General features: G+C 71.7%; 5 protein-coding genes across 5 annotated transcripts; 1 reads left to right on the top strand and 4 right to left on the bottom strand.

The window, feature by feature from the left end:
* Positions 1 to 811: 811 nt before the first annotated feature.
* PSMC3IP (PSMC3 interacting protein) lies at positions 812 to 2,143 on the top strand. Its single transcript, XM_088519916.1, has 8 exons — positions 812 to 845; positions 920 to 1,029; positions 1,099 to 1,188; positions 1,303 to 1,414; positions 1,486 to 1,631; positions 1,750 to 1,803; positions 1,926 to 1,985; positions 2,067 to 2,143. The coding sequence occupies exons 1-8, from the start codon at positions 812 to 814 to the stop codon at positions 2,124 to 2,126; spliced, it is 666 nt and encodes a 221-aa protein (XP_088376042.1). The 3' UTR covers positions 2,127 to 2,143.
* A 1,667-nt stretch (positions 2,144 to 3,810) lies between these two features.
* On the bottom strand, positions 3,811 to 5,869 carry MLX (MAX dimerization protein MLX). Its single transcript, XM_088519840.1, has 8 exons — positions 5,796 to 5,869; positions 5,603 to 5,639; positions 5,448 to 5,537; positions 5,271 to 5,377; positions 4,820 to 4,919; positions 4,572 to 4,671; positions 4,292 to 4,493; positions 3,811 to 3,891 (listed from the first exon to the last, which is right to left on the bottom strand). The coding sequence occupies exons 1-8, from the start codon at positions 5,838 to 5,840 to the stop codon at positions 3,835 to 3,837; spliced, it is 738 nt and encodes a 245-aa protein (XP_088375966.1). The 5' UTR covers positions 5,841 to 5,869; the 3' UTR covers positions 3,811 to 3,834.
* A 661-nt stretch (positions 5,870 to 6,530) lies between these two features.
* COASY (Coenzyme A synthase) lies at positions 6,531 to 10,412 on the bottom strand. Its single transcript, XM_088519867.1, has 9 exons — positions 9,809 to 10,412; positions 9,181 to 9,395; positions 8,711 to 8,842; positions 8,451 to 8,640; positions 8,123 to 8,187; positions 7,578 to 7,662; positions 6,908 to 7,005; positions 6,681 to 6,827; positions 6,531 to 6,592 (listed from the first exon to the last, which is right to left on the bottom strand). Exons 1-9 carry the CDS (start codon positions 10,410 to 10,412, stop codon positions 6,548 to 6,550), a joined length of 1,581 nt encoding a protein of 526 aa, XP_088375993.1. The 3' UTR covers positions 6,531 to 6,547.
* Positions 10,413 to 10,830: 418 nt separating this feature from the next.
* On the bottom strand, positions 10,831 to 12,128 carry HSD17B1 (hydroxysteroid 17-beta dehydrogenase 1). The gene is made up of 6 exons (XM_088519854.1): positions 12,032 to 12,128; positions 11,789 to 11,950; positions 11,460 to 11,639; positions 11,298 to 11,391; positions 11,052 to 11,235; positions 10,831 to 10,986 (listed from the first exon to the last, which is right to left on the bottom strand). Exons 1-6 carry the CDS (start codon positions 12,126 to 12,128, stop codon positions 10,831 to 10,833), a joined length of 873 nt encoding a protein of 290 aa, XP_088375980.1.
* A 754-nt stretch (positions 12,129 to 12,882) lies between these two features.
* On the bottom strand, positions 12,883 to 16,090 carry NAGLU (N-acetyl-alpha-glucosaminidase). Its single transcript, XM_088519866.1, has 6 exons — positions 15,690 to 16,090; positions 15,170 to 15,317; positions 14,943 to 15,089; positions 14,784 to 14,869; positions 14,428 to 14,684; positions 12,883 to 14,245 (listed from the first exon to the last, which is right to left on the bottom strand). Exons 1-6 carry the CDS (start codon positions 16,088 to 16,090, stop codon positions 13,029 to 13,031), a joined length of 2,256 nt encoding a protein of 751 aa, XP_088375992.1. The 3' UTR covers positions 12,883 to 13,028.
* Between the last annotated feature and the right edge of the window lie 384 nt (positions 16,091 to 16,474).

The raw sequence follows: 16,474 nt of genomic DNA, 5'->3' as shown, positions 1-16,474 counted from the left end.
TGGCTCCACGTGGTCGCTTGCCCGGGGAGGGGAGTTACAGCGAAGGCCCTGCGGGAAGCAGGAGCAGCGGCTGCAGGTCGGGGACATCCCCCGGTCCCCGTGCCGGGCTCGGCCGCTGCTCCGGGGAGGCCCCTGGGGACGAGCGGGCCCCGCCGCCTCCCTCCGCGCCCGGCCCCGGCGCCTCTGCAGCGCCCGCGCCCCGCCCCCTGGCGCCCAGGCCCCGCCCCCGAGGCAGACCACACCCCCTGGAGCATCAGGCCACGCCCCCGTGGTAACTACACCCACGGACGCACCAGGCCACGCCCCCCGCAGCCAGGCCACGCCCCCGTGGTAGACCACACCCTCTGGCGCACCAGGCCACGCCCACCGGGGGGCAGACCCCCTCCCCCCGAGGCAGACCACACCCCCTGGAGCATCAGGCCACGCCCGCCTGAAGCGGACCCGCCCCCTGCGCCCAGGCCCCTCCCCCGTGGTAGGCCACACCCCCTGGAGCATCAGGCCACGCCCACCCGGACCGCCCACCCGGACCACCCCCCCTCCCCGCGCGCGCACAGGCAGGCACAGGCAAACCCCGCGCGCGCCCCTCCGGTAGACCACACCCCCTGGAGCATCAGGCCCCGCCCCGGAGGCCCCTCCCTCCGCGCCAGTTTTAACTAAAGCCACAAGGCGGCGCCCCGCCCCGTCGTGGGCGCGGTTCCGGCTCGCTGACCAATCAGAGCTCTCCTCTCCTTCTCCACCGCCGGGGATTGGCGGAGAGCAAGCGGCGCGGCGGAAGTGCGTCAGCGCCGCCCCGGAGCGGCGGGAACCGAGGATGAGCAAAGGCCGCGATGGCGCCGCGGCGGCCGGTGAGCGACACCCCCTCCTCCCTCCCCCCCCCCCGCCGCCTTCCCCGGGCCCGCGTGACCCGCCCCGCCCGCAGGGGGCGCCGCCGCCGCCGCGGTGCTGCGGTACCTGCGCGAGCAGAACCGGCCGTTCAGCGCGCAGGACGCGCACGGGAACCTGCAGCGGGAGCACGGGCTGAGCAAGGCGGTGAGCGCGGGGCGGCCCGGGGCGGCGGGGCGGGTGGGAGCGGCTCACGGCGCTCACGGCGCCGCGCAGGCCGTGGCGAAGGCGCTGGAGCAGCTGGCGCAGCAGGGCCGCGTGCGCGAGAAGGTCTACGGGAAGCAGCGCGTCTACTTCGCCGACCAGGTGCGTCCCGGTGCCCCCCGCGGTGTCCCCGGGGCCTCCCCCCCTGCCCCGCGGTGTCCCCGGGGCCTCCCCCCTGCCCCGCGGTGTCCCCGGTGCTGAGCGCCGTCCCCGCAGGAGCAGCTCCCAGCCGCGAGCGACGCGGAGCTGCGGGCGCTGGACGAGGCCATCGCGGCGCTGGCGGGCGACGTGCAGGGGCTGCAGCGGAGCTGCCGCCTGCTGGAGACGGGTGAGTGGCCCGGCCGGGCCGCGGCGCCGCCCGCCCCGCGCGGCCGCCCCGGCGCTGACGCCGTCCCGCAGAGCTGCGCCAGCTCGACGCCTCGCTCAGCACCGCCGACATGGCGCGCGAGGCGCAGGCGCTGCGCCGGGACTGCGCCGCCGACGCCGAGCGGCTGCAGCGCCTCGCGGCCGCCGCCGGCCGCGTCTCCCCCGAGGAGAAGGAGCAGGTGAGGGGGCCGCGGCGCCGCCGCCACGCGCGCAGAGCGCACCGGGCGCTGGATCATCCCTGCGTGGCAACCGGGAGCCTCCGCGGAGCGGCCCCGTGTCACCCGCTGCCGCCCGCAGGTCTGCCGGGAGCAGCAGCTCTACTGCCGGGAATGGCGGCGCAGGAAGCGCATGGTAAGGGAGCCGCCGGACCCAGCAGGTGACACCGGGTCCCTGCCACCAGCACTGGCCTTGGGACCCCTGTGAGCCCGTCCCGGGGGTCGCAGCTCCGTGCGCCATCTCCTCCGTCCCGCCAGGCCACGGAGCTGCTCGACGCCATCCTGGAAGGGTACCCCAAGAGCAAGAAGCAGTTTCTGGTGAGTATCGCGCCCAGCGCCGCCCCGGCGCGGCCGCCCCGGCCCAGCGCCCGCTGAGGAGCCCGGCTCGGCCCCGCGCAGGAGGAGGTCGGAATCGAGACGGACGAGGAGCACAACGTGTCGCTGCCGGCCGCCCCGTGAGCCGCCGCGGCCGCCGCGCGCAGGGGCTGCTCCCGCAGCTCCCCGCTGCTTTTGCAGGGTTGGGCTCGTCCCGCACCTTTGGGACGTGTTTGTTTGCTGCCGCTTTGCAGCTGGGGCGGGTGGAGGGATTAAAGTATTTGATTTCCTTAAGTAATAAAAGGAAGCGAGTGCTGGGAGGTAACGCGCTCGCTGCTGGGTTGGCAGAGCCGCGCGGCTGTTTGTGAGCAGTTAATGGAAGGGGGCAGCGCTGCCCCCAGGCCCCGTTCATTAAACACGGAGTTTTCGGGTCCCACGTGCCCTGGTGCTCTGCAGCCTCCAGCTCTGCTCCCGGGGCCCCGTGGGGCTGGGATGGGAGAAAATGGGGCCAGACCCGGGAACCTGCAGCCAGACACTAGGGCTGCCCCCGCTGAGCGGCTGCAGGGCTTTAGAAGAAAAAATAAGAGGAAAAAAATCATTAAAACATTCAGCAAAATTTATTTAATTACTTTTCACAATAGAAAAATATGTCCCTTTCACATGTGAGGTCTGTAAAAAGCCACGTCCTCCTCCCACGCAGGAGGCTGCAGCCCAGAGCGCAGCCCCCGCAGCCACCACGGGCCTGTTCTTCACCCCAAAGCAACATCCTGGCAGCGTGTGCAGCCCCCTGGGCCGGTCTGAAAACCCCTGCTTACACCGCAGCCAACCCACGGCAAAGTTTGCTTTCCTAAATCAAGGAGAAGCAGCAGTTAAAAACCAGGTGACTCTGAGCTATTCCCTAGTGGAAAAGTAAAACAAATATCTGTTGCTGTGGCAGTGAGAACATAATTGCAGAAGACAAATCCTGATGCGAGCATCCCTGCTGTGAAGCAGTTCCCATACAATCATTCCGCAGGTCAACAGCTAGTGCTCGGGTAGCAGGTGGTACCTGTGCACCAGGTATCTGCGCGGGCCAGACCCGTGAGCCGCTCTCGGAGCGACACGTTCAGCGGCGTCGCAGAGAGCAGGCGTCTGCAAAACTCGTGCCCATAATACTTACAGTATGATTGCGGTGATTTATAGGAAAAAAAATAAAAAAAATCAAGGCTGGTTATATATAAAACTACAGTTCTAACAAGCAGCAGCCTGGGCGGGTGCTGCGTGCCCGGGACTCCCTTCCCGCTCGGAACGCGGCCGTGCCGGAGCAGGACGCGGTGCAGGCGGCGCCGCGGCCCCTCTGCCGTCCTGTGGGCGCAGGGCAGGACGTGGCCCCGCATCGGGGCTCGCTGCCTCCTCCAGAGCCACCGCAGGAAGGTCAAAACAGCCTCTTGACCCTGAGAAAAGCTGCTTCACAGGGAGGTCGAAGACAGGCCGCTGCTAGGGGAGATACCTATTTCCAATCTGCTTGAACTAAACCAACAGCTTTTAATGTACTTTTTTTCCAGGATCAAAAACTTCACGGGGGGCTGCAGAGAGTCAGTGGCCCAGACAAGCCCAGGCCCAAGAGGCCTCCTGAGCCACAGACTCTCTGGCCCCCCAGGAGCACAAACACATTTTTTTTCCCCTTCTTTGCTAAGTCCCTACAAATACTTGGTAACGGTACCTGTAGAGGCACAACCCAGGCTTGGTTTCGTAGTTAATACAATAAATAAAGCAGAGAAGCTTCAAGAAGAGCCACAGAGGCCCCTCCGGGTGTCCGTGGCGCGGCTCCGGCGGCTCCGTGTGCGCCGGGCGGGCGCTCCGCCGGGAGCGCTCAGCGGAGCTGGCTCTTCAGCTGGTGCAGGACCCCGATCACGATGTCCCGCAGCGTCTGGGCACGGAGGACACGCGCTCAGAGCTGCTCCAGGGGCAGGAGAGCCTTTCCTCCTTCCCCGGAGCCTGGGGACAGGGCCGTGGGGCCCCGCAGGCCGCGGCGGTCACGGCGGCGCGTGCGGTGTCGGACAACCCCGGCTCAACCGCAGCTCCCGCCCTGGAGCCTCGGGTCCCAAAAGGCCTCCAAGGCCCCACGGGAACCCAAGGAGAGGGGATGTCCCTACTTCCATGTCTGTTTTACGCTGGCCAGTTCCGACACCAAACCAGCCCCACGGGCACAGGGACCCACGAGCCACCTCCTGTCCCCAAGCTCAGCACCAGGCGCTCCCTGCCCCTTCCGAGGCCCCCAGGAAGGCTGAAGCTGCTCCCCATCCTGCACCCAGGAGCCTGCAGCTCACCTGGGGCTTGCAGTGCTCCTCAATCCAGCTGAAGACGCACGCCGAGAGCTCCTGAAAGCTGCTCACTGAGATGGAGGCGTTGAAGGACTGGAACAGCGAGTCCATGATGCCTTGGAAAACATTGAACTTCACCTGGTCGGAGAGCTGGACCTTGTCCTCGCTCGGGTTGTCCTGGTAAGCCTTCACGATCTGCTCGTAGTTCCTGGAACAAACCCAGAGCCGCGTCGGGCCGCAGCCAGAGGGCAGAACAGGCCACGGGGCAGGTAATACTTCAACTTACACCTTCATGATCTTCAGGGCCATCACGTCTTTCCTGAGGGTAGAAACTTCTTCCTCTTGTTTCTTCTTCTCCTTGTGCAGGAACTGGATGTAGTCGATGGCTGAACGGGCAGAGCGAGGGTAGAGCCGCTCAGGGCTCTACCGGGGCGGCCGCGGCGCCCGGTTGTCCCAGGGAGCATCCTCAGCCCGCAGGGTCCCCTGTGCCCAGCCCTGTCCCTGCTGTGGCCCTCGCCCGCCCCCAGCACTCACTTTTCTGGAGGACGATGGCCTTGCTCAGCTTCTGGCAGCCGATGGAGAAGTCCTGCTGCTGGCACGTGGGGACGATGGCCTGCAGGTCATCGTAGCCCTTCTGCGGGGAAGCAAAGGCAGCCCGGTTGGGCCTCACAGCGCCAGCCATCCCCGCATGGGGATCACAGAGTCACAGAATGGTTGAGGTTGGAAGGGACCTCTAGGGATCATCCAGTCCAACCCCTGCTCCAGCAGGGACACCCAGAGCACAGGGCGGCATCCAGGCGGGTTGGAGATCTCTGGAAAAGGAGGCTCCACAGCCTCTCTGGGCAGCCTGAGCCAGTGCCCTGTCACCCTCACAGCAAAGAAGTTCGTCCTCACAATAAGGGGGAACTCCTGGGTTTCCGCTTGTCCCGTTACCCCCTGTCCTGCCGCCACGGGACGCCCGGGAGAGCCGCGTCCCCGCGCTCACCTTGATGGCGTCCCGCCGCTTCTGCTCGGTCTGCGTGTGCACGCGGCGGCGCCGCTCCTTGTACGACTCCTTGTAGGGCTCCTGCTGGTAGTCGCTGTCCTCGTCGTCTGCGCGGGGAGAGCGGCGGTGAGGGGGGCACCGGGGGGCGCGGGGGGCACCGGGGGGCGCGGGCGCTACCTGTGTTGGGCACGGAGGAGGCGCTGGCGGAGCCGATGCTGTTGGCGCGGGACACGACGCTGCCCTTGCGGCCGCCCTCCATGAGCAGCGCTGCGGGGGGACGCGGTCAGCGCGGGACGGGCCGCGGCGGGGGGCGGGAGGGGGGCGGCACCTACCGGGATCGAGGCCATTGTCGCTGTAGGCGGCGTCCACCTGCAGGGGGAGCGGGGACGGATGAGCCGGGGGGACCCGGGGACGCGCCCGGGCCCGGCCCTGCCCTTTGCCCCGGGGCTCCCTCGCGCCGCCGCCCGCACCGGCGCGGGGGCGGCCGCACGGGGAAGGGCCGGACCCGCCGCCGCCGCCGCCCACCTTCCCCCACGCGTCCTCGGCCGCGGCGCCCGGCGGCTCCGCCATCTTCCGCCGCGCCGGTCACGTGAGCGCGCCGCGCGGGAGCGCCGGGAAACGCAGTCCGGCCGCGGGGGCCGCCGGGAAGCAGCATCCGGGGGAGGAGCCTCAGCGGGCGGAGCCTCCGGGGGAGGAGCCTCGGCCAGTGACAGGGGCGGAGCCTCGGGGGGAGGAGCCTCGGCGGGCGACGGGGGAGGAGCCTCCGGGGGCGGAGCCTCGGGGGGAGGAGCCTCGGCGGGCGACGGGGGACGAGCCTCCGGGGGCGGAGCCTCCACGAGTGACGGGGGAGGAGCCTCCGGGGGCGGAGCCGCGAAGGGGGCGGAGCCTCCGGGGGGAGGAGGCCGGGGCGCCGGAGCAGCTTCTCCCGGGAGAGGCCCGAGCCCGGCCCGGGGCGGCCGCGCAGCCCGAACGGGGCCAAGCAGCAGGACACGGGGCAGGGATAAAACCGTCCTTTACTGTCCCGTGCGCGGGGGCCGCCGCCGTGTGAGGACAGGGGCAGCGGCCGCACCGGCCCCGCACAGCCCCCGGCTGCCGCAGTGTCAACGTGGGCACCCGCCCGGTCACGGGGCTGCCACCGGCCGGGCCTGGTGTGGCTGCCCCAGCCCCGCTGCGCGTCGGGCGGCGCCAGCGCCGCTGCCGGGACCCGTCCGTGGCGAGTCCCATCCGTGGCCGCGGCTCCGTGGGGCTCGGCCGCCATGGGGAGGCGGCGGCGGCGCTCACGGGTCCAGGCGCTGCTGCAGGAGGGTCCAGGCCTTGTGCACCTGCGAGGGCCAACGGGGCCAGCGTGAGCGGGGCCGCCCCCCGCCGCCCCGGCCCCGCGTCCCGGCACGGCCCCGGCGCGGGGCTCACCTGCTGCCGGGTGACGGCCGGCGCCCACAGCGTGCACAGCACCACGTGCGACTGCTGCACCCGCTGGCCGTCGCTCATCTGGCTCCGCAGCCGGTTGCGGGCAGCCTCCGCGCTCAGCCCGTCCCTGGCCACGATGCGCTTCAAGGCCTGCCGAGCCCAAGGAGGGACGTTCAGCCGCCCGGAGGGGACGGCGGGAGCAAAACCGCGGGCGGGCGGGCGGCACCCACCTCCTCCTCGGGGACGATGGCCGTCCACACCTCGTGCACCATGTCCTTCCAGCCGGCCTCCAGCAGCACGGCCGCGTCCAGCACGCACACGGCCTTGCCTGGGAACGGGGCCGCTCGTGGGCATCGCCGGGCTCCTCCTCAGGGACGCGGAGCCCCCGGGGCTGGCGGGGGGGACACGGGAGCCGGCAGCCCCGAGGCTCTGCGCCGAGCTGGAAACCCCACGTGGGAAGAGCTGCAGGCAGCGGCTACACCCAGCGGTGCCCCCGGGATGGCATGGAAGGGCCCTCGGAAAATGCCCACTGAGCTGTCACGACATGTCCAAGGAGTGGGAATATCCTGCTCCCAGAGCAATACACACCGTGCTCCCTACTGGAACACTGCACCAAAAATGATCCTGAAATCTTTCGGGGCAGAGAAAGCAATCCCAAGCTTTGAGAGCACAAAGCTTGAATTATGTCCCGGCTGTTGGCCGAATGGAATGGATGGATTTGCTCGGAGATGTGCTAGGAGCGGCGAGAATTCCCAGCAAACGCCCAGCAAGTAACGGGGTTTGGAACATGGAAAATCCCTGCGTTGCTGCCAAGGCTGCCGGTCCCCCGGCTCTGGGGCAGCCCCACAGAGCTGCACACCCGAATCCCCGCAGTGAGCCGCAACGGCAGCGCCCGCTTACCCAAAGCGGCTGCTTCCCCAACCTGCTTCTTCACCAGCCGGGCAATCTCAGGCCACACGATGTCCGTGAGAGCCTTCAGCCGCTCCTAGGAAGGAACCACGACGGGTCTGCTGTCATTTGCTGTCAGAACCGCTGGTGGCAGAGGGGCCATCGCAGAGGGCGCTGAGAGAAGACCCGCTCACCCGAGCCCATCGCGCGCGGGCAGAGCAGGGTCCTCCCTGGGGCAGGGGGCTCTCCCGGTGGCGCAGGGGCCCCGTCCTCCCTCCCCTGCTCTGGTTCCGGGAGCTCCAAAGAGCCTCCCGTGAGGAGCGACGGCGGCAGCCGCCGTCGGGCCGACAGGAACCTGCCTGGCTGGGACAACCCGCGGCACCGGAGCGAAATCCAAAGCTTTGGCCTGGCCAAAACGGGAGAGCAGAGCTTGGGGCACTGAGTCCCACTTGGGGCCAGCCCAAGTCACACGGGACTGAAAAATAAAAAGCCTCGTTGCAGGCGGGGAGTCCCTTGCTCAGCAGATTAAATATTGACATTCTCTGCACTCATTTTACCTGGTTTCCAAACACTTTGGTCCCAAGGACTTTTCTGTTAATCGTCCCATCTTCATTCAAGATTTCTGCAGGATAAGAGCAAAACAGTCCAATTTACTCCCCCATGGTATGACAGACTCCAACAAGAGCCTCGGGGAGACCTAGAGAGGAGGCCCAGGGTCTGACCTCCCCATTACTCTTCCTCAAATTATCCCCGAAACGGACAGGGAAGGCCTTGCTAGACCACAGCGCTCAGCCGAGCGTCTCTGGGCAGCCCCTTTAAGGCCGTTCTGCCACAGGACACGAGGACGCCCGCGGGTACAAGGACGCCGCACGCTCCATTTCCTACCTTGTCCAAAGGTTGCCACCACCTGCTCGTAGGCAGGGCCCCCGGGGACGTACACAGCGTGGCCCAGCCGGTCCGCGTCGATGAGGAAGGCTCCGAGCTCCTCCAGGTACTTGGCAATAGAGGATTTCCCGCTGCCTGTTCCTCCTGTGAGGCCGATCACGTAGGGCCGAGCGGGCAAGGCAGGGTCTTTCTAAGGAAACAGGAGCTGTTGTCAGAGGACCCAGGCCAAAAAGTCGTCACACCAGGTGTCCCCCTCTTACCTGCAGCGGCTGCAGCAACGTCCCCAGCAGCCTCTGCCGGAGGCTGGAGGAGCTGACCTTCTCCTCCTCGCTCTCGCTGTGATTAGGGTCCTTCAGCAGGACGATCTCGTAGAGGGTCAGCTCGGAGAGCCCCTGGCGGAGCGCACGGGGAGGGCGGTGAGACGCGACCGCGCGCAGGGACGGGCGCTTCCTCCGCCGCCAACGGGAAGCGGGATCCAGCCCCCTGCACCCTGGAGCTCCCCCAGGCCGGAGCGGGAATGAGTTTGTGCCGGCGGGACCAGCACAGGGCACCCCACCAGGGGCCAGAGGGGACCCCCCGAGCGGCGCATCCGACACCGGGGGGTCCCGTCGCTTTCCTGGGACTTGTCCAGCCCTTGTCCCGACCCACGAGAGCAGAGCTATGGACAAAGGGAGCAGGAGCGGCGCAGGGCAGGGCCGCGGTGGGTGCTGGACTGCGGGGGACACTTTACGTTTTCCCGTCTCTTCTGGTTCACGGCCTCGCCGCCCTTGCGGGTCTCCTCGCTGATCACCAGGCACTGCAGCTCGGGGTCGGTGGCGGCGGGCCCGGCGGGGTCCTGCAGCGGCACGATGTCGTAGTGCAGGGAGGGCTGCACGTCGCACAGGAACTCGCGCAGCTTGGCCGCCCGCAGCTCGTAGGGCTCGATCAGCTCCGTCAGCACCTTGTCTGCAGGGCGCAAGGGCGGCGGGCAGCGCGGGGACGGCGCGGGGTGTCCTGAGCCCCACGGTGCCCCCCTGGGCCGGGGGCTGCCGCGGGGGCAGCCCGTGCTGCAGGGATCCCGGGTGCTGCCCCGGAGCGGCTTCGCGTGCGTCACCCGCACGGGAGCCGCAGGGGACACACGCGCTGGAGGGGACGCACGCGCTGGAGGGGACGCACGCGCTGCCCCTGCTGCCTCCTTGGGGACCCCGGGCCGGTGGCAGAGGGGCCGCTCCGAGCACCACGACTGTCCCCAGCCCCTCGGGCAGGGGCTCATCCCGCTCATCCGCGTCCCTCTTGTCCCCATCCCCGCGGCTTCGCGCTCAGAGGTGGCCCCGCCGTCCCCGGTCCCCGCGGCTCCCCGGGCCGGGCCGCGCACTCACTGCGGAGCAGGGGCCCGTGGGCCAGGCCGGCCACGAGGCGCCGCTGCGCCACGAGGCACGCGGCGCTCAGCAGCAGCCGGTGCGCGCCGTGCAGCCGGTCGAAGGTGCCGCCGACCGCCACGGCGGGGAAGGAGGGCAGGGCCCCGCCGCCGCCCTCGGGGCCCGTCTCGGGGCCGGGCTCGGGGCCCGTGTCGGCGGGCAGCAGCTCGGCCGCCAGGCGCGGCGCGCAGCCGTGAGCGGCGGCCAGGGCGCGCAGGCAGCTCCGCGCCGCCTCGGGCTGCCCGGCGGCGGCGGCCGCGTCGCCCAGCACCACGGCGGGGGCCCGCGCGAGCCGCCCCGCGCCGCCCAGCAGCACCCGCACGTCCAGGCCGCCGTGCGCCGCGGCGCCCGCGTAGAGCGCGGCCAGGGCGCGCAGCAGCGCGGGCGAGGGCGGCGGCGGCGGCGCCGCGGCGGGCGGCGCGGCCAGGGGCAGCCCCGGCGCCAGGCGCACGTAGAGCGGCCCCGCCACGAGGCGCGCGGCCGCCGCCAGCAGCGCCGCCGCCCGCCGCGGCACCGCGCACAGCGGCGCCGTCAGCACCAGCAGCCCCGCGCCGAACGGCGCCATCGCCCCGCCGGAACCGCGTCACGGGAGCGCGCGCGGCAGGGGGGGGGGGCCTCGGCGGCGGGAGGCGTGGTCTCGGCGATGAGAGGCGTGGCCTCCGTGTCAGAGGTGTGGCCTCCATGTGGGAGGCGTGGTCTCCGCGGCGGGGGGCGTGGCCGTGGCGGGAGGCGTGGCCTGTGTGGGGAGAGCGTTCTCCGCGGCGGGAGGCGTGACTTCCGCTTCGGGGGCGTGGTCTCCGCGACGCGAGGCGTGGCCTCCATGTGGGAGGCGTGGTCGGAGGCGGGGCGTGGCCTCCCGGGGGCGTGGCCTCGAGGTGCCCCGCGCCCCCATCTCCCTCCCGGTGCCCGCGCGGCGCCCAAGGAAGCGGCGGCGGCGGCGGCAGCGCGGGGCGTTTATTGGAGCCGGGGCGGCCGTCCCGGGCCTAGGGCTGCTCGGTGCCGAACACGAAGGCGCGCACGGCGCGCAGGAAGGCGTCGCCGTCGGGGCTGTCGCGGCGCAGGCGGGCGAGCGGCGCGAAGCGCTGGGTGGTGACACGGCGCAGGGGCGGCCGCGGGCTGCTCAGCACCTCCACGAACACCTGGGCACGGGCACGGCGTGAGGCCGGGCCGCGCCGGGCGCCCCGCCGCCCCGCACGGCCCGCACCTGCACCACGTCCTCCACGTCCTGCGCGGCCTCGCGGAACAGCCGGCGGCAGTGGCGCAGGTAGCGGCGGTAGAGGCGGCGCGTGGCGGCGTCCAGGCCGCGCAGGGCGGCGCCGGCGGGCGCCGGGCGCTGCGCGTTCGCCAGGAAGCGGGTGTTGACCGGGCCGCACTCGACGAGCGTGACGCTGCGGGCAGGGCGCTCAGCCGCGGCCCGCGCCGCCCCCGCCGCCCCCCGGCCCGCACTCACTGGATGCCCAAGGGCTGCAGCACCAGGGCCAGGCTCTCGCACAGCCCCTCCAGGGCGAACTTGCTGGCGCAGTAGAGCGCGTTGAAGGGCAGCCCTGCGGCAGGGCCGTGAGCGCCGGCGCCTCCCGCGCGCCCCCGTCCCCGCCGCCGGCCCCGCGCTCACCTTGCAGCCCCCCGACGCTGCTGGAGACCAGGATGCGCCCGGCGCCGCGGCGCTTCATGGCGGGCAGGAAGGCCTGGATGGTGCGCACGGCGCCGAAGACGTTCACCTCGAAGAGCCTCCGCATGGCGTCCTCGGAGCACGTCTCCAGCGGGCCCATGAGCCCCACGCCGGCGTTGCACACTGCGGCCGCGGCCGTGAGCGCGGGGCCGCCCGGCCCCGAACACCCGCCCGGGAGCACGGGGACGCCTCCCGCGGGGACGGCTCCCACGGGGACGGCTCCCGCAGGGACATTTCCCACGGGGACGTCTCCCACGGGGACATATCCTCACCCAGCACGTCCAGGCGCTGTCCCCGGAGGCGGCGCGCGGCCGCGGCCGGCGAGCGCGGGTCGGCCACGTCGAGCTGCAGCACCTCGAGCGCGTCGGGGCCGCGCGCGCCCAGGCGCCGCCGCAGCCGCTCGCCCCGCGACGGGTCGCGCATGGTGGCAAACACTGCCGGGAGGGGGGAACACGTGGCAAGCGGGGCTCCCGCGGCCCCCCGCCCGCAACGGGGACCCCGGCCGCCCACGTTACCTTTAAACCTCTGCTCCGCGTCGGCCGCGAGCCGCGCGGCCAGCGCCAGCCCGATGCCCGAGGAGCAGCCCGTGATGAGCACCGTGGTGCGCTCCATGGCGGCACCGCGGCCCCGCGGGCGCCCACGCGCTTAAAAGGGCCGCCCGGGGGTCTCCCCGCCCTCGGCGGCCGCTCGTGTTTTGTCTAGAGCCTTATCTGGGAGCCCTCCCCGCGGCGCCGGCGCCTCGCGGCTCCCGCAGCTGCGAGATAAGGGCCGCGCGGGGCCAGGACCCCGGTGCGCGCGGGAGGAGGGCGGCCCCGGCGGGGGCTGCGGGGCCGGCGGGCGCCAAGGCCGGTGCTGGCGGCTCCTGCTCGGCCTTTGGCGTTCCGCGGGCCGCGATGCCGCTCAGCGCAGGGGACGGAGGCGCCGCGAGCCGAACGCGCTCGGTGCCTTTAATTGTGCTGCAGGCCCTGGAGCGCGGCACGGCCGGGCCTGCTCCGGGCCGGCACATGGACAGGCCTGGGGAAAAGGCACGGAAAAGCACCGGGATGCAGAGCAGAGTCCGAGGCCCATTAAAAGATAAAGTGAGCAAAGTCTCTTTCCTTCTGTACAAAAGGCACGAGAGGCGGCCGGGGCTGCCGGCGTCCCGGGTGCCCGGCCTGGTAGATGGGGGCACCGCGACGGCCCCGCAGGCACCGCGCGCCCAAGGGAGCCCGAGCGGCGGCAGCACGGGAGCCCCGCGGCCGAGCTCTGCGCGTCGGGGGGAACCGGCCTCCGCCTCGTGCGGCTGCGGCCTCCGCACCGGGCAGGCTGGTCCCGAGGGCGCACGGCCCCACACGGGATGTCCTTGGGCACAGCCAGAGTCCTGCCCGCCCGCGTGGAGGAACCGTCCGCCTGCAGCTCCAGGCCTTCATTCCAGCATCGCCGGGACGCAGGGATCAGGCCAGGGCTGCGGCAGCCCCGGCACATGAGGACACGGGGTCCCTGCCCCTTGGGGAGGCTCCAGCGGCGGCTCCGTCACCCGGGCCCGGCCCGGCCCCGGCGCACGGCACCGGGATAGTATTTGAGGAAGATCTTCCTGGCGATCTCCAGCGTGTCCCCCGTGGGCACCGAGGGGTAGCGCTTCTTGTTGTAGATGAAGCCTCTCTCCACCTGGAAGACGGCCTGGTTGAACTGCTCCTGGTGGAAGGGGGTGCCCGAGTTGAGGCTCTCCACGAGCGCGGAGACAAAGAGGCTCCAGCGCACGCCGTAGTAGTCCAGCACCAGCCCGCCCAGCTGCTTGTTGGCGTAGTCCAGGATGTTGCCGCTGGGCCCCCACAGTGTCAGCTGGTTGCGCGCGTTCAGCTCGTACTGCTCGGCCTCCCGGTCGCTGGTGGCGGCGGCGCGGGCGGCCTCCAGCCGGCGGCCCAGCAGGAAGAGGCTCTGGCTGCCCAGGAGGCCGTCGAGCTCGGGCAGGAGGTCGTAGAGCAGGAGGCCGCCGGCCGCCAGCAGCTCGGGCAGCGCGCGCCGCTGGAAGGCCTCGCGGATCCGCACGTAGTAGTCGCCGACCAGCTGCTGGGCCGCCTGGCGCGTCACGTCGGCCACGTCGTAGCGGAAGGTGCTGCTGGCGCCCAGCTCGCCCGCGGCGCTCAGCAGCAGCCGCCAGGCCTCGTAGACGTCGCTGCGGTTGTACCAGAGCGCCGTGTCCATGCGCAGCGAGGGCCGGCGCACGAGCGGGCTGCGGTTGTGGTTGACGCAGGCGCCGCTGCAGTTGTAGACGCTGCGGAGCAGCAGCCGCCAGGCGCGGGCGGCCGCGGCGCTCGGGGCGCCGTAGCGGCGCTCGGCGTAGCGCGTCACCCAGCTCGCCAGGTCGAGGGGCTCGTGGCGCCAGCCCAGCTCGTTCATCAGCTCGTACACCACGTCGTTCTGCTCGATGCCCTCGGGCGCCAGCCCGGTGCCCACCATGGTGGAGTTGGGGAAGCGCCGAGCGGCGAACGGGCCGCGGTTGAGGGCCTCCACGGCGCCGAAGAGGCCGTGGTTGCCGCCGAAGTTGTGCAGCATGCACCAGATGAAGGGCTGCCCGTAGAAGGACTCCGTCCACGGGTACACGGGCTTGGACTCGGCGAAGAGGTCCAGAACGATCATCCTGCCGAGGGGCACGGCGCGCAGCAGCGCCCGCACCTGCGCGGGCTGCCAGAAGTCAGGCTGGTGTTGGAAGAGCCAGCCCTGCATGAGCCACAGCGCCTCGGGGTCGGCTGGGGACAGAGGCAGGGTGGTGAGAAGCCCATTTGGGCAGATGCCCCCCGGCCTGGCCGGGCCCAGCGCTGCAGACCGGCCCCTCCGCAGGGCACTCGGGTGGCTGATGCCCACGTGCTCTGCCCCATCAGCACAACCTGCACCCGCTCGGCAGGCTCAGAGCCCCCCGGCACCAACCCACCTCCGGTCATGGACCTGAAGACAGCACTGCTGACCCTGGCGAGGTACGCGGGATCGGCCGACAGCGGCGTCATCTCGTTGAAGGTGTCGGCGCTGTAGATGTGGTCTGTGCCGAACTCCCTGATGAGCTCCTTGAGGAACAGGGTCCCGATGACCTGGAACATGGGGTCCTCAGGGTCCAGCAGGTAGGTACACGAGTAGGTGCAGTCAAAGTGGCTCCAGGCGCCGAGGCGAGTGGCATTCACACGTGGGAAAACCCTGAGAGGGACAGGGCCAGGGTGAGAGCGGGACGGCAGGTCCCGCAGAGCCGCGAGGAGCCCGGCGCGGGGCCGCGCTGCCCTTGGAGGCCGCCCTCACCTGAGGACGCCCTGCGGCACGTGGCCCGCGAAGGCTGGCAGCACCGCGATCATGCCCAGCGAGCGCATCCGCTCCAGCACCCTGTACTGGGGAGAGCAGCGGGCAGCGTGAGGGCAGGGGAAGGGCCGCGGCGGCACCGCGGCGGCACCGCGGCGCTACCTGCACGTAGAGCTGCTTGAGGTGCCAGGAGCGCGGCAGCGGCCCGGCCCAGCCGCGCAGGTTGCCCATGCGGTTCCAGGCCAGGAACGCCGGCCCCGTGAAGTAGGCGTCTATCTCGGACTGGTTGAGGCCCAAGGAGAGATAAACCTGCAGGCGGGGGGCAGCGAGAGCGGCTCAGCGGCGCCGGCCGCGCGCGGGGCCCGGCGCGCGGTGCCGCCGTTCCCCACCCGCTGCCAGACGGCCTCCTGCCCCACGAAGGCCAGCGCCAGGTTGATGCCGCTCAGCGCCATCCAGTCGAGCTCCCGCTCCCAGCGCGCCCAGTCCCACCAGGCGTACGAGTAGCTCTGGGCGCAGACGTTCTGGTAGTAGCGGAACCTGCGGCAGAGCGGGGCGGCTGAGCGGGGCGGGCGCCGCTCTCCCGCCGGCCCCGCTCACACGGTGCCAACCGGGGCTGCGACGGGGGCTGCGCAGAGCTCCCGGGGGGCTCACAGTGCCGGGACCCCCGGGCATCCGCGGTGCTGGGTGCATTGAGGGCTCCCGGGGCGCTACCGGTGCTGGGGTGTGGAGGGCACCGGGGCAATGCCGGTGCCCAGGACCCGGTGCATGGGTGGCAGCCGGGGCCAGGCTCATGCCCGTGCACTGCCGGTGTGCGCTGCACTGTCGGTACCCGGGACTTGGTGCGTTACCGTGCCCGGGAGCGGGCACGCGGCCGGTGCCCGGGACTGCTGCACCCCGGGCGGCCGTTACCTGCCGGGGCTGACGGCGCGGACCTCGGCCGCGAGCCGGGGCAGCGGGTCGGGCAGGCGGAGCTGCGCGCCGGACCACGAGATGTGGCAGCCGCAGAAGTCGCGCAGGTAGCGGTGCAGCCCGGCGGCGGCCGCCACGCCGCTCGAGCCGACCACGGCCACGGCGGCGTCGGGCGGCGAGTACAGCCGGTAGGTGTCGAGCCCGCCGGGCGCCAGCGCCCCGTCCACCGAGAGCGCCACGGCGGCGGCGGCGCGCGGCCCGAGCAGGCGCCGCGCCAGCGCCCGCACCGCCGCCTCCTGCCGCGCGTCGCCCGCGCGCGCGCGCAGCGGCACCGGCGGCGGCAGCGCCCGGGCCGCCGCCAACATGGCGCCCAGCGCCGCCAGCCGCAGCGGCGCCGCCATGGCCGCGCTCCCGCCGCGACTGGCGGCGCGCTCCGCCAATCCGCGCCGGGCGGCCGAGGGGCGGGGCCTCGGAGCGCCAATCAGCGCCGGGACTCGTCCTCGGGGCGGTGCCGAGTCGCGGAACTGAGGGGAAGGGGAGAGGGGCGTGGCTGTGTGCGGGGCGTGGTCATATATCTAGGCGTGGCCGGCATTGGGGCGTGGCCATACATTGGGGCGTGGCTTCCCGGGGGCGTGGCCAAGGCGGGCGCGGCGGCTCCCGCAGCCCGGTCCCGGCGGCGCCGCTTCCCCCGGCCGCTCTCCCGGTGCCGCAGGGACCCGGCCCCGGCGCTGCCGCCCGCGGGCGCTTCCCGAGCGGCCCCGCGGCCTCCAGAGGGCGCCGCGAGC

Source organism: Tinamus guttatus, unplaced genomic scaffold (genome assembly GCF_059628265.1).
Source record: "Tinamus guttatus ecotype Peru unplaced genomic scaffold, ASM5962826v1 Tinamus_guttatus_pri_ptg000075l, whole genome shotgun sequence".
NCBI classification, from domain to species: domain Eukaryota; kingdom Metazoa; phylum Chordata; class Aves; order Tinamiformes; family Tinamidae; genus Tinamus; species Tinamus guttatus.
This window is presented reverse-complemented; position numbering and strand designations above follow the sequence as displayed.